This window comes from Eleutherodactylus coqui, chromosome 1 (assembly GCF_035609145.1).
Source record: "Eleutherodactylus coqui strain aEleCoq1 chromosome 1, aEleCoq1.hap1, whole genome shotgun sequence".
Classification (NCBI taxonomy): Eukaryota; Metazoa; Chordata; class Amphibia; order Anura; family Eleutherodactylidae; genus Eleutherodactylus; species Eleutherodactylus coqui.
This window is the reverse complement of record NC_089837.1, coordinates 401,509,444-401,534,994: the sequence shown is the minus strand read 5'-3', so window position 1 is coordinate 401,534,994 and position 25,551 is coordinate 401,509,444. Positions and strand designations below refer to the sequence as shown.

Sequence of the window (25,551 nt, the reverse complement as noted above, 5' to 3'; positions counted from 1 at the left end):
GTCCATGGTCGTTGTCTAATACATTTTAGCAGTGGTATCCAACTGGTGTGAAACTGCAACATTCAGCATGCCACAACAGTCACAGACCTTATAGGGGTTGTCTGAGAGTAGAAAAGTGATTAGGCTGAGCCACAATACCAGATATAGTCCAAGAACAAATGACACCTTTTCTAGAAAAGGCAAACCTTGTTTTCTGGCAACATTGATGACTTATCTTTAGGATAGTGCATCAACACTTAAAAGCTGGAAAACCCTACTGTATTACTATACTTTTTTATTTCATTTGCTCGATTATATATTTATATCCATATTTTGTAACTTATGCACTATCTTTGCTGTGTCTGTTTTCTTCAATTGTAGAATCAATTATCAGGAAACCTGCTAAGAAAATTCAAGAATAGCAATGGGTGGCAGAAGCTTTGGGTGGTATTCACAAACTTCTGCCTATTTTTCTACAAGTCCCACCAGGTAAATCTAGATCACTGGTTCAGAATGATCACCATGATAGCACTAGTAGTCCGTAGATCAAACCGCTTATTGTCACTCTATAAATAAAATTGTTTTCATTATATCCATTTTCCTTAGAGAGCATTCACATATTGCATATAAATGAACAGCATGTGTTTCGAGTGTTTTCAGTGCTGTTTTTTTTTTTTTACAGTAATTTGTGGCTTTTTATGGTGTTGTAGATGCATTTTTTTCTAAGGTTTTTGAAGTCCTAAAGAGAAACCTATGGAAATGTTTCTTTTTTCTTCTTTCTTTCAAAATTTTAACGTTTACTTTTAAGTTGACTGTCCACCTTTTAACTTTTTCACTACCAGTGTTTTGAACATTTTGCCCCCCCCCGGTAGCCACAACAGTTTTTGCACTTTTGATATATAGAAATAAATCCTAAATAACAACATTTTAAAAAAAGCTATACAAAACCCCCGTACCCATATATTTTTCTGAAAGTAGCTCATTGTCAAAATGCCACTTCGCACTAAATCCGTGCAGGCATCTTGGTGTGATTTTGTGTCATCAATTTTTAAGATTACCAATGCAGACTAATACACAGTGTGCACCAGGTAGTCGGAGAAGCCTGCTGGGCCATCCTTGGTTCTCCAGACCCAGAGGGTTGCTTTTAAAAACATAACCTATAATAAACAGACAGTACATAACCTTGAAAATTGCACCCATAGGGTTGGGTTCACATGGGGCAGAATTTTCATCCAGACTTTTTGCACGAAAATTCCACCTGCAATTTTTATCCCAGGATAAAGCAGCAAAGTGAACACGATTTGCAAAAATCTCGTCCACACGCTGCGCAGAAGCTGGTGCAGCAGAGCCGCAATGTAACTGACATGCCGTGAGGAATTCAAAGCTGTGGCGTGTCAATTACATCGCTGTCTCCGCTGCGGCCTCGGAAAGCTGCATTTCTACCGCGGAAGTCTTGCAGTATTTCCGTGCAGTCATTCCACGAGATTTAGGCCCGTGTGAACCCATTTTCCATTACCACGAGTGGAAATTTCCGCTTGTGTGCAGGAAGCAGCAGTTCTCCATAGCAGACTATGGGCAGTATTTGCTGCGGAATCCAGGGGCAAACTCCGGCCCTGGATTCTGCAAATCAAATCTGCCCGTGTGCCTAAACCATATAGATTTCCTAAAAGCGGAGAAGCTGCAGATTGCAGGTGTTGTGAGGGGCTGCTGACAGCTATAGCCACCTTCACTTCCCTTTGTGACAAACAAATGATGTTCCCTCAAATGTTATCTACTCCCCTCCCTGCAAAATCACCCCTGCACAGGTCACAGAGCATGCCTGGAACAGTCTCCCATAGAAGTCAATGGGTCCCTTCCTGTACGCTGTGTGAACAATGCATGAGGCTACTGTAAAGCATGTCTTTTAAATGCTGTTAAATGTAGCTCAGGTGTAGGATGGCCGCCCCCGTAGCCATGTGTAGAGAACAGAATTTAAAAAATCTGCAATCAGAAAATAAAAACGGATTTAAAAAATGTAAGGTTTCTTTATCTGGTTTTTAATAATACATTTTGTGTTTTTTTTGTGATCTACTCCCTTTAAAGAAACTCCGAAGCTGCCGGAATGCACCAGCTAATTTTCACATGCAAATTAAATTGGGGATCACATAGGTGTAGAATTTTCTATCTCCCGATGCAGACTAACCATATACCTGTAAATCCCTAAACCTAATGTAATGCACTAAGGCTCCAGGGACAAAACAGTTCCTTTTGCGCTCTTGTATTACAGACACTACACCGAAATTTTCTGTGGGTTTCAAAACCAGAGTCAGAGCACCATATAACTGTAGGACTGATGAACTGCTGGGGGTTTGAGTGCTTTATCTAATACAAGTGCAAAAAAGGCCCATATGACTCCTGTCTGTGTGCGGGCCAAATACAGATATATTTGTGGGTAGAATGAATTGTAAACGATTGTTTTTGGCGACAGTCAGTGGGTAAAAGTATGTATTCTGACAAAGGAAATGTTTTTCAATCTGCTAGAAGTGTATCAGAGATCCCTTTATAGTGCTGATCGTCACCTTTCTGAACTTCTGGCATCATGGTGCCCAACATGTGAGCGCTGATGCCAGAAGAAGGGGCAATGATACCGCAGCCTCTCATTAGCAGTCAGGTGATTTCTGGTGACATTTGCGCTCTCCTACAACAATCGCAGAGAGGACATTGGGGTTGCAGTGCTGGATCACAGAGTACAGGTAAGGAGTACTGCGTACTGGGCTCTATGGGGGAATGTTATCCGGTAACCAGACAACCCCTTTAACCCCTTCAGTGGCAGGTTTAGGTAGAATTCAGCACATTTTAACACTGATTTTTAGGAGATTTTCTGGGCGTGCCACTAAAGGGGTTCTGCCCTAAGTATTCAAATATAAACTAATTTTTTTAGTTCTATTGATTAGTTTGAGAAGCCAGAATATTTTCAGACTGGCAGAGAAATGAAGGGAAAAATCAGTCGTTCGATGCTGAATTTCACCTCATTTATATATTTCCAAAATTGATCAAGAGACGGTTATACAGTATGTGTATGTATTTCTTTTTCAGGACAGCCACCCGTTAGCCAGCCTCCCTTTGCTTGGATACTCGCTCACTATTCCCTCTGAATCAGAGAATATTCACAAGGATTATGTCTTTAAACTACACTTCAAGTCACATGTCTACTACTTCAGGGCTGAAAATGAATACACCTTTGAAAGGTAACTGTAACAGACTGCCATTTCTTGGCTGAATCGGCTCAGTGTTTTAGCAGTACAGAAGCGGCATTCTTTCTGACGGCTCACGGTGCATGAGGGCTGTGATAGTTAAATAAGACTTTTCCTTTTTCAGGAAATTGTGGCTTTAGATGTTTTTTTTTAAAGGTTCCACTTGCAAGAAAATATACTTATTTAAGACTTCAGTGAATTTGTTACTTTCCAAAAGCCTTTGGAAAATCCACATTTTTTTTTAATCCAGGGTTGGAAAAGGGTTTGCTTTTTTCCCCCCCAAAAAAATAGTGACCTTTCTGTCTATGGGTTGTTTTTGGTATTTCAGCTCATGTCCAACCAAGTTATTGGGGCTGAACTCCATAAACATACACATCCCATAAACAAAGGAAAAAAATATATACCGTATATACCGGCGTATAAGGCGACGGGGCGTATAAGACGACCCCCCAACTGTCACCTTATACGCCGGTATTCAGTGGAGAAAAAAAAAAAATTTTATTACTCACCTCCCACGGCGTTCTGTCGCGCTCCGGCAGGATGTCGCTCGCTCCGGCAGGCTGTCGCTGGCTCCTCGTCCCCGCCGCAGCATAGCTTTCTGAATGCGGGGCTTGAAATCCCCGCTTCCAGAAAGCTAATACACACGCCGGCAGCCATGACATCATTGAATGGCTGTGATTGGCTAAAGCACACGTGGCTTCAGCCAATCACACTATTCAATGACATCATTGAATGGGTGTGATTGCTAACACGTGCGCCTTCAGCCAATCACAGCCATTCAATGATGTCATTGAATAGTGTGATTGGCTGAAGCCACGTGTGCTTTAGCCAATCACAGCCATTCAATGCTGTCATGGCTGCCGGCGTGTGTATTAGCTTTCTGGAAGCGGGGATTTCAAGCCCCGCATTCAGAAAGCTATGCTGCGGCGGGGACGAGGAGCCAGCGACAGCCTGCCGGAGCGAGCGACATCCTGCCGGAGCGCGACAGAACGCCGTGGGAGGTGAGTAATAAAATTTTTTTTTTTTACACTTTTTTTTTTTTGTATTACCGGCGCATAAGACGACCCCCGACTGCAGAGCAGATTTTTCGGGGTTCAAAAGTCGTCTTATACGCCGGTATATACGGTACACCATGAAATAAAAACTTCTTAGGTTATATTTATAAATGCCATAAAATCCATCAGATATCGCAAGCGGTCCTGGCTGATTCTTTTCAGGCATCCACTGTGCCCTTAACCATAGCATGTAGGTGATGATACACGCACTTCATAAATACACACAAGTAACCAAATAGCACTAAAAACTAGCTGTTTTTTTAGTGGATACACATCACTGGCACAAGAGGCAAATGAAATGAGATGCATATCAAATGTCTTAATGCAGAATTTGATCTTGTTCTCAGTTTGGATCTTTTAGTACACTTTTCTAAAAGAAACATCCAACTTCTCTCTTGAGCAGCTTCTCTCTGCCATAAGCAGGTGAGTAATCTATTCTATGTCCTGCACTTCTTTTCCTGTTGTGGACATTAGAAAAGCGGGAGGATACTAACCTGCAAGAGATTATTAGTCTCTTTCTAGGTTCTAAAGTCGTTTATCTTATGAACTCATCTTGCATAAAGGGATATTCAGGTAAATTAAGGTTTATTTCAGTTAAAATTGATAGATGGGTGGGGTCCCCAACCACTGGGACCCTCAACAACCCTGAGAACAGGATGTTCCTTTTGGCCCGTTTCCGCGCTCTTCTGAAGCTCTGTTCCCACCAACATCCCTTCAGTTTCCATGGAGAGCTGGCCCTATATGCGGGCAGAATCAACCCACTGATAAATTCCCTTTTTAACCCCTTAAGGACATTAAGGATTTTTGGTGGATTTCCATCTCAATATTTAAAAAGCCCATTTTTTCCTATTGACATGGCAGTATGAAGGCTTGTTTTTTGCATGGCAAACTACAGTTTTTATTGGTGCCATTTTTGGGTATATATAATGTATTGTCAAACTTTTATAAATTTTTTTTCTGGAAATCAAGGACAGAAAAGATCAATTCTGCCATTGTTTCTTAGGTTTTTTTACAGTGTTAGGGCTTATTCACATGGATGTAGATCGGCGGGGTTTTCACGCCTGGCCGATATACGTTGCCCCTCTGATGTATTAACTTACAATGTATTAGTGCACAGGGGTGTATTTCCGTGACGTAAAAGCACCCAGCCAGGCACTCACCCTGCGGCGGCAGCTGCATAGACTCCTACGGATGCCCATGTTGGCTGCCGGAGAAGGGAGGTGGGAGGAAGTTTAGCAGCGTGACTGCTAAGCTCCATCCCCCTTCTTTTCTCCACCCCTGCCACTGTTTGCAGTGGGAGGGGCGGGTTTGAGCGGAGCTTGGCTTCGCCCCCCTCCCATTGCAAATGGCTGGGGGGAGAAGAGAGGAGGTGAGTCAGTGAGGGGGAGGGAAGGGCAATGTCTCCCCAGGCCCCACGGCATTGTAGCCTTGGCATATATGCGCCGGGCCCTTTGCCGTTCAGGCGTTTGCACGTCGCCGGCGGACGCACATAGAATGCCCATGGCCATGTGCATGGGCCCTTAATCATACAACATAAATTACATGATAAATTTTTTCTTCAGGTTACGATTATGACGATACCAAGATTTTGTTTATTTTTATATTTTTTTAAGGTTTTGCACAATAAAAATGCTTTTTTTTCCTTTTAAAACTTTTTTTTTTTTTTTACATTGTTACATTCAAAATCGCATACCTTTTTTTTATTCTTCTATGGACAGAGCTCTGTTATGGCCTCTTGTTTTTCTTTAGTTCTAGTTTTTTACGGTACATATGAATAATGCAGTTTTTTGGGAGACAAAAAGAAGAAAATTGGCATTTTGCCTCCATTTTTTAGTTAGTTTTTTTCTCTTTTGTTTGTTATATCTATGCAGAATAGATAGTGTGTTCAGTGTATTGTACGGGTCGATATGGATACGATTGTGCCAAATATGTGTGTGGGAAAAAAAATTTAAGAATTAAAAAAAAACTGGAAAGTGGGGGGGGGGGGGAGTTTTTTTAAAAACATTTTTTACTGTCCCTGTATGGGACTTGAACCCTAAAAGTTCTGATTGCTATGATAATGCATTGCAGGAGTTCACTGCAATAATCTGTGTGCTTATGCACTGAGCTGATCTTTACAGGAAGCAGAGAGAGAAAGGAAGGGGGTAGAGCAAACCCAATATATAAGTGAAAACAAAAAACTGGCATCTTGACACCAATCTCCAATAAAAATCATAAGATAACAGGATGAAATATCCAACTTTTTTTATTAAATAAATTAAAAGCCAGCAGAAGATACGCATTTTGGGGTGAACACCTTTTATTTGTCAAGCTGGATAGTTCCAGAAGCAGAGTGTCCCAGTGCTGTTACACCACTTCTCCTGGTTCAACTTTTCATGGACTTTCCTCAGCCAGTAGTACCGTATACAACGCATGGAGAAGAGTGGCACTCTTTCTGGAAGAAAGTGGCCAGGTTTTTCCAATCTGATACCGCCCCTTTAAGTTCATAGAATGCATTTCCACTGTTTTCACTTGGGTTGATTCGTGCCCTGGCACATACATAAAAATCACTTAAAAAGACCATATTTACTGATACAAAGGTACATGGGAAGGCGCAAACACCAATTCCCAGCAGCGTGTAGAAAGCTAACATGCTATATGGGGAAGATTGCACAGGTGCGAAATACAGATGGTCAGTTGCACACCTATGACAAATTGGGGAGGTGACACATGGTAACGTAACTTTTTCAACCATGAAGCTCCCCAGGAGCACTTGTGGTTCTGTTAATTCTAGAGATCATTTTCAACTCTGTAATAAGTATCTAAGCTGAGGTAAAGGTAAAATGTATTTAGTAAAGGAAATGTTTAATCAGAAAATGACCTATTGTTTGAATCAAGTTTATACAGTAAAAATAAAAAATCTGCAAAAATCTTCCATGTCACTGCATATTTATTTTTTTAGCATTTCTAATATCTTGCCATTTTTGCTCTGGCCACGAAGCCGAATAGTCTGACACATCCTGTTCTGTACAGCAGTCATCTCATTATCGTATCAGACAGCATTACAGTAAAAGGTAATACCTATATATAGATGGCACAGGAGCCACCCTTCACAATAGATGACGTCACATTTCACCTCCTCCCCACTCCCTGCACAACCATTTCTGCACATGGAGCATGTCTAGAAAACTCTTACATAAAAGTCAATGAGTCCTCTTCTGTTTTGTCTCTGGTCCATGAGGCTGCTGTACAGGGCAGGACGCTCCACCTATTATTAAGCTCAGTGGCCAGAGTGAAAACTGCAAGATATCAGGATATTCTCTAGATGTTTTTCCACATAGTGATGTGGCCAAGAAAGATCATAGGTATAGCATAAAAACTTGTTCATTTTCTCAGAACACTTTTCCTTTAAGCATGCAGTAAGCAGATTTGATTATGGAGCCCCGTTTTATGCTCGACTAGTTGTTACTGATTGGTTTCTGCATGTAAAAAGAACCAGTTTACCTTACAGAAATACACACAGTGAATTGTACAGATATTTGTAGACAATGCTTGGGTTGACCTCATTATAGTGCTGTATAATGGAGACATGGGCTCCAAAATAGTTCCAATTAATGTAAGCTAGGTTCAGACACCCATCATACCGCTCTCTGCAGCAGCTGTATGACTTGCGGCAAGAGCCTTTTGTGAGTCCACAGCAGGGGTGAAGTATCAGAACTTGTCATCTTGTGATTTGTTTTTAGCTAATTATGCAAAAAATAAGCAACCTTGTTAATTGCTAGAGATGAGCGAACGTACTCGGTAAGGCTGATTTTGCAATTGAGCACCGCGATTTTCGAGTACTTCACTACTCGGGTGAAAAGTACTCAGGGGCGCTGTGGGTGAGCGGGGGGTTGCAGAGGGGGGGGGGGGGGGGGGAGAGAGAGCTCCCCCCTGTTCCGTGCTGCTACCCCCCGCTCCACCACGCCACACAGCACCCCCGAGTACTTTTCACCCGAGTAGTGAAGTACTCGAAAATCGCGGTGCTCGATTGCGAAATCGGCCTTACCGAGTACGTTCGCTCATCTCTGTTAATTGCTGTTATCGACTAGACAACTGTGGACAAGTGCTGGTGGAGCTTTCTCTCCATTGTGGGTTCCTCCAACTATAATTAATACTAAGAACTGGAAAGATTTGGGGACTCGAGTCTCACCTATTGGACAAGTTAGAAAACCAGTTGTCCCGAGGACATGTACACTCCATTGTGTTTAGTTCCTAATCTGATGATTGGGTGTTCACTGCATGTTTTCTTTTATTTAATGGTTACAGGTGGATGGAAGTCATCCGAAGTGCCACAGACTGTGCCAGTCGCTCCCGACTCCTAAAGCATAAGGAATCCCATTTGTACTGAAGTCAGAACATTCCCAGCTCAAGATTGCCAACTGCTTTCCAGCAGCTATTTGATACCAGCTCTTGCTGCTGTTTTGTAAGGCCAGCTGCTCCGTGTGGCACCAGTGTCTCCCTATGTCTTTTTATCACCTTTGTCTGGACAGATACTTTTTAACCTTTTTTTAACGATGAAGCTGTTGTTGCTGTGCAGTGACCCATTGCTGGCAGCAGGCAGTTGGTTTCATCCTGTATAATACATTTTGACATTCTGTTTGAATTTTGTGTGCCAACATTAAAACCTGTTGTCTCTAGTATAGTGGCAAATAATTAAAGTTTTATTTGTATTCCCAGTTTTTAAAGTTACTATTGAACTTAAATTTGCGTGCGCACAAGAAATGAGGAAAAGAGGTCAATTTTTTCTAGTTTTTTTTTAAGTTATGAAGCTTTTTTTTCAATGCAATATTCATGCAGTGTAGCTGTTTTCATAAACGTTTACATACATACAAAGCACTTTAATCACCTTCATTGTGGATGCCAAGCAGCCAAACCCATAGTACCCTACATTATCCCCGCGTAATAGGTATGGACTGCAATTAGTTTGTGGTCTCTTTATACTATCTTTTTTTTTTACACACCAGACATTCTCATTTTTCTTGCATTTTCATTACAAACTTTGCTGTACTATGATTAGATTTCTTCTGTCATGGAGAAGTGTTGCAGTAAACTTTTTGCCAAAAAAACAAACTGTTGTGCTTTCTTGGTGCTATGTAGTTACCTGCCCTGGAGGGTTTGAGAGTGTAAGAAAGGCACCAAGTAGGTTGAATTATGTGAAGTGCGGACCTTTTATTCAAGTAATGTGACAATCAGCAATTTTATATACAAGTGATGTATTTAGTGGAGACCTGCTGTGTTTATGCCCCCTGGATGGATGAGTTGACTCGCCACCATGATACTCATCCATTTTGGGGAAATTGATTATTCAGCAATCTTTCTCATTTGCCCTTTCAAGAATTTCTGTGATGAGAAGACATAACCTCTTGTATTACTCTGAGGTAAAGGAAATAAATTCAGTACCCTCTAGGTACTGTGCCACATCTTGTCAGCATTTATTCCCTAGAACATTTGGTTGGTATATATAATGTATATGTTGCAGAATATCTTTACCAGTACATTTACTGATACACATACTAATCTTGTACCGATACTGTGTTTATAGAATATGTTCATAAACCCAGAGCTGCAGTGAGGGACCACAGTCTTCCATTTGTTTTCTAATCTAAATAAGTGTGGATTAATTTCTTAAAGGAGCTTTCTGGTGATTTTTCTTTGTCATCTGTATATATGATATACATATCTATAGATATGTCATCGCGTATAAAGATGAAAGCCCTCACTCGCTAACTGACTCACCAATAATTCTCTAACTTCCCGATGTTGTACAAACATGAAATTTGGCAGAAGCATTCTTTAGATCCAAAATAGGAAAAGTAAAAGGGTCACAACTCGAAAATTCAATGCTAAGTGCAAAAGTATTGGCACCCCTGTGTAATGTACCAAATCTAATTCTCTAACTTCCAGGTGTCGTACAAGCATGAAATTTGATAGGAGCATTCTTTGGGTCCTAGATAGGAAAAGTAAAGGTGGTCACAATTTTATTATTAAATGCAAAAGCATTGGCGCCCTTGTGTAATGTACATAATCTAGTTCTCTAACTTCTCGATGTCGTACAAACATGACATTTGGCAGAAGCATTCTTTAGGTCCTAAATAGAAAAAGTAAAGGGATCACAACTTGAAAATTCACTGTCAATTGCAAAAGTATTGGCACCCCTGTGTAATGTACCAAATCTAATTCTCTAACTTCCAGATGTTGCACAAACATGAATTTTGGCAGGAGCAATCTTTAGGTCCTAAATAGGAAAAGTTAAGGGGTCACAACTTGATTATTCAATGCTAAGTGCAAAAGTAAGTGCACCCCTATGTAATGTAACTTCTCAGTGTCATACAAGTGTGAAATTTGGCGCAAGCATTCTTTAGGTCCTAAATGATGAGTGGGAGGGGTGGCACATGCAGCCTGAGGAGAATCTAACGCTCCTCTCTGTATATATATTTTATTCCTCGGTTATTCTAAAGTATCCTTTACTTCATAGCATTTTCTGTGCAAACACGTAAACACCTGTATCAAATTAACTTGGGCGAGGCCAGTTATATCAGCTAGTTCATTATATAGCTATACCTCCAGTATTTATAAGTGAGTTAGTGTTACCTAGTTGTTTGTTTGTATCTGAAACTCCTGGTGTCTTTTTCCTTAGATGGTCATGTGATCTCTATAATGGGGGTTATGGATTCATTTTCTAATCAATTTTATAGCTTGTGTGATGCTGTTGTCTAGGGGGAGACATGCACTACTGTCACACTTACTGATGAGCACATCGTTCCTGTCACACAGTTATAATAGAGGAGATCCCAGCTCATCCTCCTGACCGTGTACGTATGGGCTGTAGCTTATTTATGTATTAATAGAAAGTAATGATTAGTAAACTGCCCCGCACTTCCTACAGTTAGAATGGTATAACACTAGCTAATGCTGGGCTCATTGCATCAAGGAATTGATGTGAAATCAATTTTTCAAATCGCACACATTGAAAAGCATGTACTTTTGTTTTTTTGCTCACACTCGTAGATACGAATCGCGTATTCCGTGAGCGGATTGAAAATCGCACAAGATCTGTTTTGCTGCGGACTCAGCGTGGACTGTCTGCACTGAAGTAAATAGAGGCTGTCCAACCCGCAGCACATACGTAATTAACATTGCATATGCACCGTGAGTACCCGTGGCAATTGCTAAGCGATGGTGCTGGGAGGGGGGGAATCTGTCCTGCGCATGACTGACAGCAAGCCGCCTTGGTCAAACAGAATGAAGAAACCACAGGTACATGGGGTCACCAGCCTGGCTCACAGTCGGAATTTTAAAAAGCTGGAAAGTTATTCTATAACAAAAAATGTGACCATCGCTTATTTAAAAAAAAAAAATCATTTTTACTAATTACACTCATCCCATCACCTGCTATCTTGAACCACAATTCCCATGAAGTAATGCAGGTTCTAAACAGCATGTATTAGCTCCTCCCTTGTATTCTGTACCAGTCTGCAATCCTACATCCAGAAAGACATTGTCTCCTGGTCTTCAATGGGAGCTGTGCGCACAGTTCCAAACTGGGCTCTTGCAATATGGACAATATGGCACTGACAACAAGGGGTCTGAGACTCAGCTGCCTGGCGGGGATTCCGAGTACCAGAACTTTGCCAATCATCTTTTGATGACTCATCCCGAAGATAGGTCATCAATAGAAAGACATAAAAGTCCTGGACAACCCCTTTTAAGGCAAGTTTCACAAAAGCGTATTACAGACACATTTGAATCCATAATATAGATGTGTTCCGGCCCAATTACAGGGCTTACAGACTCAAGCTGTCACCATTATAGAGTCCTATGACGTTAACAGTTCAGGTCAGTAAATCCCATTGTCAGGCCAAGACACCTGTCTGTTGAATATTTGTGTAAAACTGGCCTAAAGGGGTTATTTAAAATTGGTCTATGCTTGGGATAGGCTATCAATATCAGATGGGTGGGGTCTGACTATCGGCCCCTTTACTGATCAGCTGTTTGAAGGGGTAATGACACTCTTATCCACCGTGCGAAGCCGGCCTTAGGGTAGGTTATACAGCACATTTGGGAAGAATGCTTAGTTTTCCAATCTTCTTGCCTGAAAATGCTGTGTGTAAATGTTAAGCTAACTACACATGGGTGAGCGCGATATGAGGCTGTTAATCCTGGCCCATATCACGCTTGGTACCATGTAAATTTCCCAAGGATATGAGGCGTTTTCATGTCAAAACAGCCTTGCATCACTTTGGAGAAGAAGGGAATCCGCTCCGCAGCTAACAGCCACAGCGGAGGATCGCAGAGTTTCTCCCATTGATTTCAATGGGGAAACAAAGCATAGCACACACCTAGCACATGGTGGGATGCTGCTGCCGGACCATTTAAAACAATGGGAGCTGCGATACGAGAGCACGCAAGATGGAACATGACACAATTTGTTTCCCCACATAGCATCGGTGCCATGCAGGGAAACGTCACTCATATTTGCAGAATGTCTCACAATGCATAAATCTCGCATGATTTTGACGCTCCATGTGAAAGCAGGATCATGAACTATAAACTGAGCTACAGTGCTTTTCTTCTCCTCTTTTATATTTGCAATGTTTTACAGCCCAATTGGTGCATTTATGGCACATTTTTTTATAGAACATTTTTTCTGGTCTTTGTATTAAGACAAAGGAAAAAATCCACCAAAGAAGGTAAAAAAAAAAAGACCACAGGTGGTTTTACTTTTTTTTCTAAATACATGAAAAGCTCAAAAGACTTTCAAAACAAATGGTTATAAAGAAGGTCTTACTCCCACTGCCTGGAGAACTGGTTTAGTTCACACGCTTATTACATAATACGTATACGTACATAGCATGCTTGTTGTGTAATGCAGGACATATTTGTACCTTTTTGTAATCTATCACCTGGGCATCACTATACCAGTTAAGCCATTATATATGGTATGGCCATGCAATTCATTTTTTTCCCTATCGTCTCAACAACAGCATCACCTGAGATCACCTTCTCCTGAGGAACACACAGAGAGGTTTAAAGCTTACCCCTCCCACTCCCCCCTTCCTCTGTGTTTTTCTTGTACTGCCAGGAGCCAGGTATCCAAAGAGGTGCTGGGAGCAGGAGCTCCTGCCATGAAGAAACAAAGATATTCTTACAAAGGATCAGAGGCAGCAGAGGCTGTTCTCCCTTCTTGAGGATCTTCTCCTGGGATGCTGCAGGGGTAGCTTACCAAGGCTGGATTCCTCCGTGGGGGTCGTGGTTCGTTTTCTCCTTTTTTACGACGCTGAACTTCTTAGAGTTCACAGGCCCGCATAGGAGTGGGCACCGCGCTCAGATGTTTCCCTAGGGGCTGACATGGGAAGGGGGATGAAGCCTGCGGGACCATGTGACCATCATAATGACGCAATCGCGCCAGGGGCGGGGGAGCGTCCTAGCATCAGTGAGCATCAAATTTGAAAAATAAAAGGAATCTGAGAGAAGACAGAAAATCAATACTAAAGCAAAATTCTGTTGTGTGCAAGTTAGTCTGCAGTACTATTCAACATAAGTACTCCAGTAATAGACATTCCTGAACCAGCTGCTTCCTCTGCGGTCTAAGTAGAACTCTGTTAAAACAATTGTTTTTTAAACAGTTTATGTATTTATATGTCCTTTCCTTGTTATTGTTTATAGGAGGGCAAGAAGGTAAATGGACTCGCAAAGCCAAGGCAAAAAAATGCATGGCCAGAACACTAAATATTTGGTCGAACCAATTAGAGACAATATCTCTAATAAAACCCTGAGAGAGAAAATTCTGGACTCACTCTCTGTTTTGAAAGTGGCTACCAGCTTCTTGGCAGATGCATCAGCTGAGACGGTCAAATTGCACGCACAGCAGGATTATCTAACGCCACTCGAAGAGGGTTGTGAGCTAAGTCCTGGTCGGGAGACTTGGCCTCCAAGAGCAAGCTGTGCTCATTACCATTTCATGGGCAGTTTGTTTGTCCCAGATTTAGATAAGATCCTGGAAAAGGCAGCAGATTTTAAAAAAAAGGTTTTCCCGGGGAGAGACAACAGAAGCAGAAACTTTTTTCGGGCCCCAACCCAACAATCAGAGACATCTAGAGGCAAGGGCAAAAGAGGCCGCTGGAGTTACCCCAAGGGGGGCAAAGGGAAACGCTTCCTCTTTAACACACCCATCAGGGGGAGTTTCCCAAACCAAAGCCATCCTGATAAGTACGAGACTGCAAGCCTTCTCAAGCCAATGGGCCCTATTCTGCGAGAGTGCCTGGATCCCCAAGATTCTAGAGCAAGGATACCGGATAGAGCTCCTTTCTCGTCCAAAACATAATTTCTTGACCACTTCAGGCCCAAGCCATCAACTACATCTTCTCCAACAAGGGGTACAGGATTTGCTGCAATTGCAGGTGGTAACTCCAGTTGCTCAGAAGGAAAGGTCTACAGGCCACTATTCCAGGCTGATAAACAAATTTAAAAAAACGTGTGAAAAATCCCACGATTATAAATTTAAAACCACTGAATGCTTACATAGGATACAGAAGGTTCAAAATGGAGTCCATGAGCTCAGCAGTAAAGCTAATAAAAAAGGTAGCTTTCATGGCTTCCATTGATCTGAAGGATGCCTATTTTCGCGTACAGATTTCAGGCCAAGTCTCAGAAACTCCTAGCATGGGGGGAAGAACGAGGATCACGGCAGAGATCAATTCTGACCTGCCATATTTCAATGACATCCTGGTCATGGCAGAAACCAGTGAAATTCTAGTAGAGCACCTGCCAATAACTATCCATCTCCTTCAATACCTGGGGTGTATTATCAATTGGGAGAAGTCTGACACAACCTCCAGCCAGAAGTAGTCCTTTTTGGGTGTCCTGCTCGACTCAAAGAGTCAATGCTCCTGCCTCCCGCGACCAAGGTACAGGAGCTGTAGCTTCAAATCAGAACATTTTTGGAAGCACAAGAAATGCTGCATCTAGACAGCCATGTCACTGTTAGGGAAACTAACCTACTGCATACCGGCGGTGGCATGAGCGCAGTTCCACACAAGGACCCTACAAAGGGCAATTCTCTCTGCCTGGGACAGAAGGCAGTCCTCGCATGTAGAAAATACAGTGAAGGTATCTATGAATTGGTGGCTGTCAGCCTCGAACCTCTCAATTGTGTGCATTACGACAGACACCAGGGCTGGAGTGCTAACTTGGGGACTTATACCTCTAGGGGTCCTGGCCCCTGCGGCTCAGCAAACTGTTCTCAAATTACTGGGAGCTTCTGGCAATCTGGATGGCCCTTCAACAGTCAGGAAATTCCACCCACAACCAACATCTGAAAATCCTGTCAGAGAATGTCACAGCAGTAGCCCATATCTGGGAACAAGGTATCTGTCCTTGCAGAACATCTCTCAAAAGATCTTCCAGTGGGCAGAATAGCATGCCTTATCAGTTTCAGCGACTCACTTGAGGGGACCTCTAAATCAGAAAGCGGGCTCTCTCACAGTGCATAGACCCAGGGGAACGGTGCCTTTCTTAAGACACTTTCAGATTCTTGACAGACAGGTGGGCAATCTCACAGACAGACCTTTTTGCATCAAGGAAAAATTAAAGTGGAAAGATTCTTCTCCCTCAGCCCAGGGGACCCATCCCACAGCAGTGGATGCTCTAACCCAAGATTGGGGCAGGGGGTTAGTCTGCACACTTCCACCGAACCCACTAATTCCAAGGGTCCTCCAAAGGTTTATTATCAAAGGTGCACCCTCAAACTAGTAGCCCCCTTCTGGCCAAGGAGAAGTTTGTTCGGCCTACTAAAAAATCTAAGTCTGCTGGACCCAGTCTACCTACCTGCTCGGCTGGACTTTTTGACCCAGGGCCCCCTAAGCATCTGGCCATAGTGAACCTTCATCTGGCAGCATAGATATTGAAAAATCCATGCTACTAGGAAGAGGCTTTTCCGAAAAGGTGACACAGACGCTTTTATCCAGCAGGAAAATAACTAATAGGATATACCACAAAATCTGGAAAAACAATTGCATCATGGTGCCAGAAGTTGTTCCCATTTTTTCCCCCAGACATCTCTGTAATACTTGAATTCCTTCAGGAAGGTTTGGACAAGGGCGTCTCCCCGAGCACACTGAAGGTCCAGGTAGCAGCTCTTAGTGATTTTTATGACACCAGGCTCTCCGAAATAAGCTGGATCGCTAAGTTTCTTAAAGCTGCAGACAGGTTAAATCCTAGAATCCTTAACCTAGTCCCCAAATGGAACCTGAGTTGCGTCCTTAGAGCTCTATCCTCAGCACCACTCGAGCCTATAGAGTTAATTCCTATTATAGCCAACAATAAAAACTTTTTTTTTTTTTTTTTTTTTTTAGTCGCCATCCCTTTAGCAAGAATAAGCAAGTTGCAGGCTTTATCCATTCGCCAACCATTTTTCAGAGTTACTGAAAGAAAGGTATTTAAACTAAATCCATCTTTTGTACCTAAAGTAGCATTACCCTTGCATAGGTCACAAGACATAATTCCTTCACTTTGCACTGGTCCTAAAAATAATAAGGGACAAAAATGTAATTGTCTGAATGTTAGGAGATTGATACTACAATACATCATCTCCACAAACCAGTGTCGGCAGGATGATAACTTATTCATCCAGTATTTTGGCCCCATTAAGGGGAAGAAGGCAGCGATCATGGTGTGTTCCTGTTCCTGTCCTATCAGGGGGAGGCGATCTCAGGTGGTGCTGTTGTGAAGACTCCCTGAAAAACAGATTACTTGTAAGTCCAATCTGACTTTCTTATAGTCTTTATTTAAGAAAAAAGGTTTTAGAGGCAAATCCTTGTTTGTTTTCTCTGCAGTCATGGTTCTCCCCATTCCTGTTGTGTGTAGTTACAATACTCATTTCTGGAATACATTACTTGCTGTGAAGAACTGCTTTGGTAGGTTTTCACACAAACCTTCAGCATGCCTTCTTTTGCTGGGTAATTTCCTGATTTAGCGACATGGATGGATTTATTCTGCGTTCCCCGCGGCGTAATAAAGCAGCTATTAAGTTCTATCGAACCTTATAGCTCAGTCCTCATATGCGCGATTCTGCCGCGGATTTACGCTGTGGGGAAAAAAAATCGCGGCATGTTCTATTTTACCGCGTTTTTCTGCGGCGGGAGCTTTCCATTAATATAGTATTAATGGAGACCGCGGTTAAAAGTGCATTTTTCTGCGATCACCCGCAACATGTGTCCCATGAACCTCACACTCAAAGTGTAGATCCGCGCCACCATACAGGGATCCGAAATAGAGAAATAAGGGGATTTTTACTCACCTGGTGCAAAGCGGGATCCCCACCTCAGGGAGAAAAACCCGCTTGCACCGATGATCCCCGGTCACCTGTAGAACTATAGATGTTCTTCTTAATGCAAGGTCCCCAAAAATCCTCATAAGAGGAGATGCAGCAGTAGAAAAAACCCCAGTGGGTGTTGTACCACACAAATGGGGAAAGAAACAGATATAACTCAGTAAAAAATTCCTCCTGCGCTCTTAATCGGGGTTTTTTGCAAACCAAAAGGGAAACTAAAAAGTCTCCACAATGAGGAAAATATATTTAATTGTACAATAAGTACATAAAAAACATATGACTAATAAAAATTCTTGCAACGCGTTTCGGCACTATACCAGTGCCTTTTTCAAGCATGACACATTAAAACAAAGCATCTCTATTTATAGGATTACTTACATTTAGTAGTCACGGAGTCCGGAGCCTGCATCGTGGGACGCCAGTCTCCCCCTCGCTGACGTATTGATCAAGCGTCGGGTAGTTAAATATGACGGTACGATAAAGTTACGTCATTTACGTAGCTACGCAAAAACTTACGCAGTTTACGTAGCGGTGTCCGTACGTGCTGAGATCCGGACTCCGGCTAGTAAAAAATGTATTAAAACTGTGCTAAATAGCAATATACTTACAATCATGTATAATAAATCAATACATATTATTAAATTACAGTTTTTTCTCTCAAAACTCTATTAATAAATTATCCATCTCCATAATTATAATATGTATATAATAAACCTAGCATTATTCCCATTCTTAATAACAACTATATAAATAGACATGAAGGAAAGATTTTTTTACAGATAAATATACTAATAAAAGGATAAATACATGTCAAACTACTGTTATAATATGCATAATCTCTACTTATATCTACCAAGTAGTAATTAAAACCAGCTGTTATATACAATTTGATATTCTCCTGCAATATAGTGTCCCTCATATTTTTTCTAACACCTCATTCAATCCAACCGGTACTAACGAATCCATTCTATAAATCCAGAACATCTCTCTGGCTTTTAATTGTGCAAAAGAATGGTTGCGGATATGTTCCAGTGGTGTGATGCGCAAATCCTTGGGGTTTTTTTGATGTTCTGTTGCAAAGTGCCGTGAAACACTATGTTTCATATAACCCACAGATATATTAAATCTATGTTGGTTTAATCTAGAACTTAGAGTGTTAGTAGTGCGACCAATGTATTGCAATCTACATGGGCATTCTATTAAGTAGATTATAAAGCGGGAACAACAATTAAGGAATTGGTTTATTTTTATATTTTTCTTTTGTCTTTTACAATAAACCTCTTTCCTTCCTTGTCCAATACTGTCGCAACACTTGCAGCGCTTTCTTCCACATTTATACACTCCAACCGTTGTGGGTATGCTGTGTTTTTTATTCTGAAATTTTTTTACCGGATTTGAGGGAGCTAATGCGTTTTGTAGAGTTTTATTCCTACGGTAGACGATTTTCGGTTTATTCTGAATTTCTCTATGAAGTATTGGGTCTCTCATCAAGATTTCCCAATTTTTATTAATAATTTTTTCTATGAGATTATGCTGTGTATTGTATTTTGTGACAAATAAAACATTCTTTTGGGTATCAAATTTATCTTTTTTCTTCTGGGTTTTTTCTATATGATTTGAATCTATACTAGCTTTATGGTAAGCGGCTTCGATCAGTTCAGGAGGGTACCCTTTATTTTTGAATCGCTCCTTTAAAATTAGTGCTTGGGATGAATACATACTTGTCGAGGAACAATTTCTGCGTATCCTCCTGAACTGACCGAAGGGGATATTGGTTTTCCACTCTTTTTTATGACAACTAAAAAAATTTAAAAAACTGTTACAATCTGTGGGTTTAAAATGGGTACGTGTCTGTATTGCACCTTCTTTGGCTGTTAAAACCAGATCTAAAAAAACTACTTCAGTTCTACTTATATTACTCTCAAATTTCAAATTGAATTTGTTGTCATTAATCTCGAATAAAAACTCATTCAGATCTTCCAAGGTACCCTCCCAAATAAATAAAATGTCATCAATGAAACGCCTATAAAACGAGATTCTCTCGTCATAAAAAACATTTTTTTCGAAAAAACCCATAAATAAATTAGCATAACTAGGGGCAAATTTTGTCCCCATTGCTGTACCCCTAGTCTGCATATAAAATCCTTCATTATAGGTAAAATAATTGTTATTAAGAATAAAACAAATAGCTTCTAATAAAAATTTTTTTTGTACAGATGGCATAAGGGGGTCACTCTCTAAAAAATATGATATCGCTTCCAGACCTAAATGGTGTAAAATATTAGAATAGAGGGAGGACACGTCCAATGTCACCCAAATTGACGTGTCTCTCCAAGTGATGTCTTTTAGAAGGGTTAAAATATGCCCCGTATCCTTAATATAAGATGGTAAATGGATTACGTATCTCTGCAGATGTTTATCAATATATTCTGAGAGGGGGCTTGTTATCAGAATATATTGATAAACATCTGCAGAGATACGTAATCCATTTACCATCTTATATTAAGGATACGGGGCATATTTTAACCCTTCTAAAAGACATCACTTGGAGAGACACGTCAATTTGGGTGACATTGGACGTGTCCTCCCTCTATTCTAATATTTTACACCATTTAGGTCTGGAAGCGATATCATATTTTTTAGAGAGTGACCCCCTTATGCCATCTGTACAAAAAAAATTTTTATTAGAAGCTATTTGTTTTATTCTTAATAACAATTATTTTACCTATAATGAAGGATTTTATATGCAGACTAGGGGTACAGCAATGGGGACAAAATTTGCCCCTAGTTATGCTAATTTATTTATGGGTTTTTTCGAAAAAAATGTTTTTTATGACGAGAGAATCTCGTTTTATAGGCGTTTCATTGATGACATTTTATTTATTTGGGAGGGTACCTTGGAAGATCTGAATGAGTTTTTATTCGAGATTAATGACAACAAATTCAATTTGAAATTTGAGAGTAATATAAGTAGAACTGAAGTAGTTTTTTTAGATCTGGTTTTAACAGCCAAAGAAGGTGCAATACAGACACGTACCCATTTTAAACCCACAGATTGTAACAGTTTTTTAAATTTTTTTAGTTGTCATAAAAAAGAGTGGAAAACCAATATCCCCTTCGGTCAGTTCAGGAGGATACGCAGAAATTGTTCCTCGACAAGTATGTATTCATCCCAAGCACTAATTTTAAAGGAGCGATTCAAAAATAAAGGGTACCCTCCTGAACTGATCGAAGCCGCTTACCATAAAGCTAGTATAGATTCAAATCATATAGAAAAAACCCAGAAGAAAAAAGATAAATTTGATACCCAAAAGAATGTTTTATTTGTCACAAAATACAATACACAGCATAATCTCATAGAAAAAATTATTAATAAAAATTGGGAAATCTTGATGAGAGACCCAATACTTCATAGAGAAATTCAGAATAAACCGAAAATCGTCTACCGTAGGAATAAAACTCTACAAAACGCATTAGCTCCCTCAAATCCGGTAAAAAAATTTCAGAATAAAAAACACAGCATACCCACAACGGTTGGAGTGTATAAATGTGGAAGAAAGCGCTGCAAGTGTTGCGACAGTATTGGACAAGGAAGGAAAGAGGTTTATTGTAAAAGACAAAAGAAAAATATAAAAATAAACCAATTCCTTAATTGTTGTTCCCGCTTTATAATCTACTTAATAGAATGCCCATGTAGATTGCAATACATTGGTCGCACTACTAACACTCTAAGTTCTAGATTAAACCAACATAGATTTAATATATCTGTGGGTTATATGAAACATAGTGTTTCACGGCACTTTGCAACAGAACATCAAAAAAACCCCAAGGATTTGCGCATCACACCACTGGAACATATCCGCAACCATTCTTTTGCACAATTAAAAGCCAGAGAGATGTTCTGGATTTATAGAATGGATTCGTTAGTACCGGTTGGATTGAATGAGGTGTTAGAAAAAATATGAGGGACACTATATTGCAGGAGAATATCAAATTGTATATAACAGCTGGTTTTAATTACTACTTGGTAGATATAAGTAGAGATTATGCATATTATAACAGTAGTTTGACATGTATTTATCCTTTTATTAGTATATTTATCTGTAAAAAAATCTTTCCTTCATGTCTATTTATATAGTTGTTATTAAGAATGGGAATAATGCTAGGTTTATTATATACATATTATAATTATGGAGATGGATAATTTATTAAGAGTTTTGAGAGAAAAAACTGTAATTTAATAATATGTATTGATTTATTATACATGATTGTAAGTATATTGCTATTTAGCACAGTTTTAATAAATTTTTTACTAGCCGGAGTCCGGATCTCAGCACGTACGGACACCGCTACGTAAACTGCGTAAGTTTTTGCGTAGCTACGTAAATGACGTAACTTTATCGTACCGTCATATTTAACTACCCGACGCTTGATCAATACGTCAGCGAGGGGGAGACTGGCGTCCCACGATGCAGGCTCCGGACTCCGTGACTACTAAATGTAAGTAATCCTATAAATAGAGATGCTTTGTTTTAATGTGTCATGCTTGAAAAAGGCACTGGTATAGTGCCGAAACGCGTTGCAAGAATTTTTATTAGTCATATGTTTTTTATGTACTTATTGTACAATTAAATATATTTTCCTCATTGTGGAGACTTTTTAGTTTCCCTTTTGGTTTGCAAAAAACCCCGATTAAGAGCGCAGGAGGAATTTTTTACTGAGTTATATCTATGAACCTCACACTGAAAGTTTAATAAATACAGTAAACCACAAATGTTTTCGTATTTGGGTGAAGCTTTCTCCTCAGTCATTTAGATGTAAACTTATCTGCTTGGCTAAATGATTCCTTTGCTTTCTTTAGCTTATGATCAGATAACTGGATATTTCTGAAATGCGTGATGCCTTCAAGAATAACATTTTCTAGGACCTTAAGCAGCAAAATATCCCCATACCATCAAACTCCTTGACTTGTGTATTGCTTGTTCTTATTGCAGATTGGCATATTTCCTTTCTGCAGGCATATTAGGATCTGTATAGTCCAAAAAGTTAAGTTCCACTTAATGCTCACACCTCCATGGGGTATCATCCTAAAAAGCTTTGTCGTGATCCAGTTTTTAATGTAAGGGGATTTGGGAAATGTTTCTATCCACTTCGTGAATGGGATCTAATCCTGGTTTTGGCACTACATACGACTCACAAAGAGCTGTAATATGGCAATGTGGGTCAAGCCTTACACAGTTTATCGAGGACACACACATCAGTGTAGACACACTGCCCTTTACCCTGGGAAAGCCTGCAAAATAGATCTTTTTCACAGAGCAATTGGAAGTACTGCATTATCTACATTACCATAAAAATAACGTGTTCTTCCAACGGAGAAAGCCTACATCTCTGTTTACCCTGCACTTACTGCAGCTTGAAAAGATTGATGTAAAGGGATTGGCTGCTTTATGTGTAATCTCACCAATGTAAATATGACACTTATTAGAAGTTCTGCATGAGTTTCTGCTACTGTAAAACCACACTCCTTAGCAAAGTCTTCACCCCTGACCACACAGGCCTGCCCTGCAGTAGTTAGGCTCCATGGGTCACACGTGTCCATCAATAACATGCATTGAAACTTTGCATGTGCTAGTTTTCTGAATGTTCAAAAGTGGCACAACCACAGATTAAAGTTACGACCAAATACGTTCAGCATTTTCGTAGGTCTTGGACATCTGGGAAACGACTGTAGTGCATGTGCAGCGAGTTTGTATGATGCTAGTAGGTACTGAGCCTTATGTTATGTTTACACAGAACGGATACGTTGCAGAATTTGTGATAAACAGTCTTGAAATCCACAAGACATAAAATTGATGTTTGTTGCTGATTTTGTGACGAGTTTTTGTTTTTTGGCTAATGGTGCGTTTTTCGGTGAGGATTTAAATTTCTGTTCTTTTACTTTACTCAAATGCGAATTTTCATGCGGATCCGCACTAAAACCCGCAATACAACCAACATTTGGGGATTTGGCTATTATCTCTGTTAAATTCTGTGTGAAAAACGTGCAGAAAAGGCGTAGACGCTGTTTTTTTGAAACATTTAAAATCTGATGTGCAAGCAAAATTACGCAGTGGATATTTTCTGCTCTGTAAAGACAAAAAAAAAAAATCACTAAAACGTATTCATTCGGCTTGGCTTTTATAACACTGTAAATTCGGTAGCGTACCAATCCTGTGTGAACATAGCCTTAGGCTACATCCCCGCAGCACAAAAATACTGCATAATTTCCACATAATTTTGTGAGTATTTTAAAAATCTGCGTATCCACTCCTCCTCACCGCTGCAGTCTTTGCGCATCCGGGCACTAGGCGACCTGTGCCACTGGTCAAGTAATGCGGAAGTGCTAATGGCGGCGATTTTGACTCTGTTCTCGTTGTGCAAATTCCGCACCATTTTTGTCTCAATATGACACAGACTTAGTACATAGGTAAGGCCCGGTTTACACAAGTGGAATTTGATTGCGTAATCAGTGGTGAATGGAGTCAATGAAAGTACATTGATTCATTTCCAGTTCCATAATACGTGTGTAAAAAGGAAAGCAGCATGTTCTATTTTCCCACGTACTATGTGGGATAGAGCCCTATTCTCTATGGGTGCGTAATGAGCACTGTACATACACAATTACATTGCGGCGTTTATATGCAACATCGCTAAGTGACAGAGTAGGAAATTTAAGAACTGAAACCAGGAATACTGTACATGATGGTGTCTGTGAGATACGCTGCCATGCGTAGTGCACAATCGCTGCCATACATGGTGGTATACCTGCTCATCACCGCTTCACAGAGTGGTAAAACACTGCGATATAAACAACATTCGTGTGAGACCGGAGTAAGTGATTACAATACCAGAGCAGAAGGGTAATGTATTGCAGAAAAGGAAACACTTGAAGGGAGGCTCTAGTGTCCTGTTGTACCGCCTCTAGCTTGGATACAAGATGTGATACAGGCAGGTGTGGAGGCTCTAGTACCCTGTTGTACCGCCTCTAGCTTGGATACAAAATGTGATACAGGCAGGCATAGAGGCGTACAGGATCTATAGGGTATAGTGTGGTATGTTTGCATCCCAACTGATCCCACGTTTTCAGCCAAGTGGTTCGACAGACACCGGGGCCTGTATTGAAGGTGCCACCTGTGTCTGGATAGTGGACAAGAACAGTTGGACCTGCTCATGCTTGTCGGACAGTCAGACGATCTTCTCTACTGGTGATCTATCAAGGGTATTCTGAGCTCAGTCACCTTGTGTGCCCTCACACATTCACTGGTCCCAACACCTCCTAAGTCTAGTCAGAAAGTCCCAGGTGCTGGCAATTTGTTGATACGGCCATCCAGCTTCTTGCTATCCAATAATGCCCCCCTCTCAAACTCTGTTAACTGGGTAAAATCTTAGATTGCATCATAGAGCCATGTCTAGTGGTCAACAAGCTCTACACGAACAGAAAAAGAGGTCCACTACACACAAGGAGCCTCTGAGAGCCTTTCTATAGGCCAAGGGTGGAATCACGTTTAGGGTCTCAGGTGACAAGACCATTGATGTAATCACACCACAACTCTAATCATTTGTATACCTGTCTGAGATGTAACTGCAGGATGAGTTTTTCAACAAAATGACAACTTCTAGAGGCTGGATTTTTTTTAATAAGGAGTGGCCATTGGTTTGTGAGCCGTGTTTCCAGCTGTTTTACTTTATGCAATGGTAGAAATGGATACAAGCAGAGGGAAGAAAGAAATTTGTTAGTAAAATACATTTCTTCTCACTGCTGGTCTCAATACATGAAGCAAAACAAATACGGAAGGAAACCCAGAACACAAATAGGCCCATCTATCTAAGCAAGTCCTAATGCACAGTAAAGTATCTCGTGATGAGCGGACTGAATGATCATAAAGCAGAC

General features: G+C 40.6%; 1 protein-coding gene across 1 annotated transcript in view; it reads left to right on the top strand.

Annotated features, from left to right (window-relative positions):
* The window catches only part of FARP1 (FERM, ARH/RhoGEF and pleckstrin domain protein 1), a 187,308-nt gene extending 178,344 nt beyond the window's left edge, over positions 1-8,964 (top strand). The window contains exons 25-27 of the mRNA XM_066580313.1: positions 361-468; positions 3,055-3,206; positions 8,555-8,964. Of these exons, the coding sequence (XP_066436410.1) occupies positions 361-468; positions 3,055-3,206; positions 8,555-8,636 (342 nt within the window). The 3' untranslated portion in view covers positions 8,637-8,964. The remainder of the gene's footprint in view (positions 1-360; positions 469-3,054; positions 3,207-8,554) is intronic.
* Positions 8,965-25,551: the final 16,587 nt, after the last annotated feature.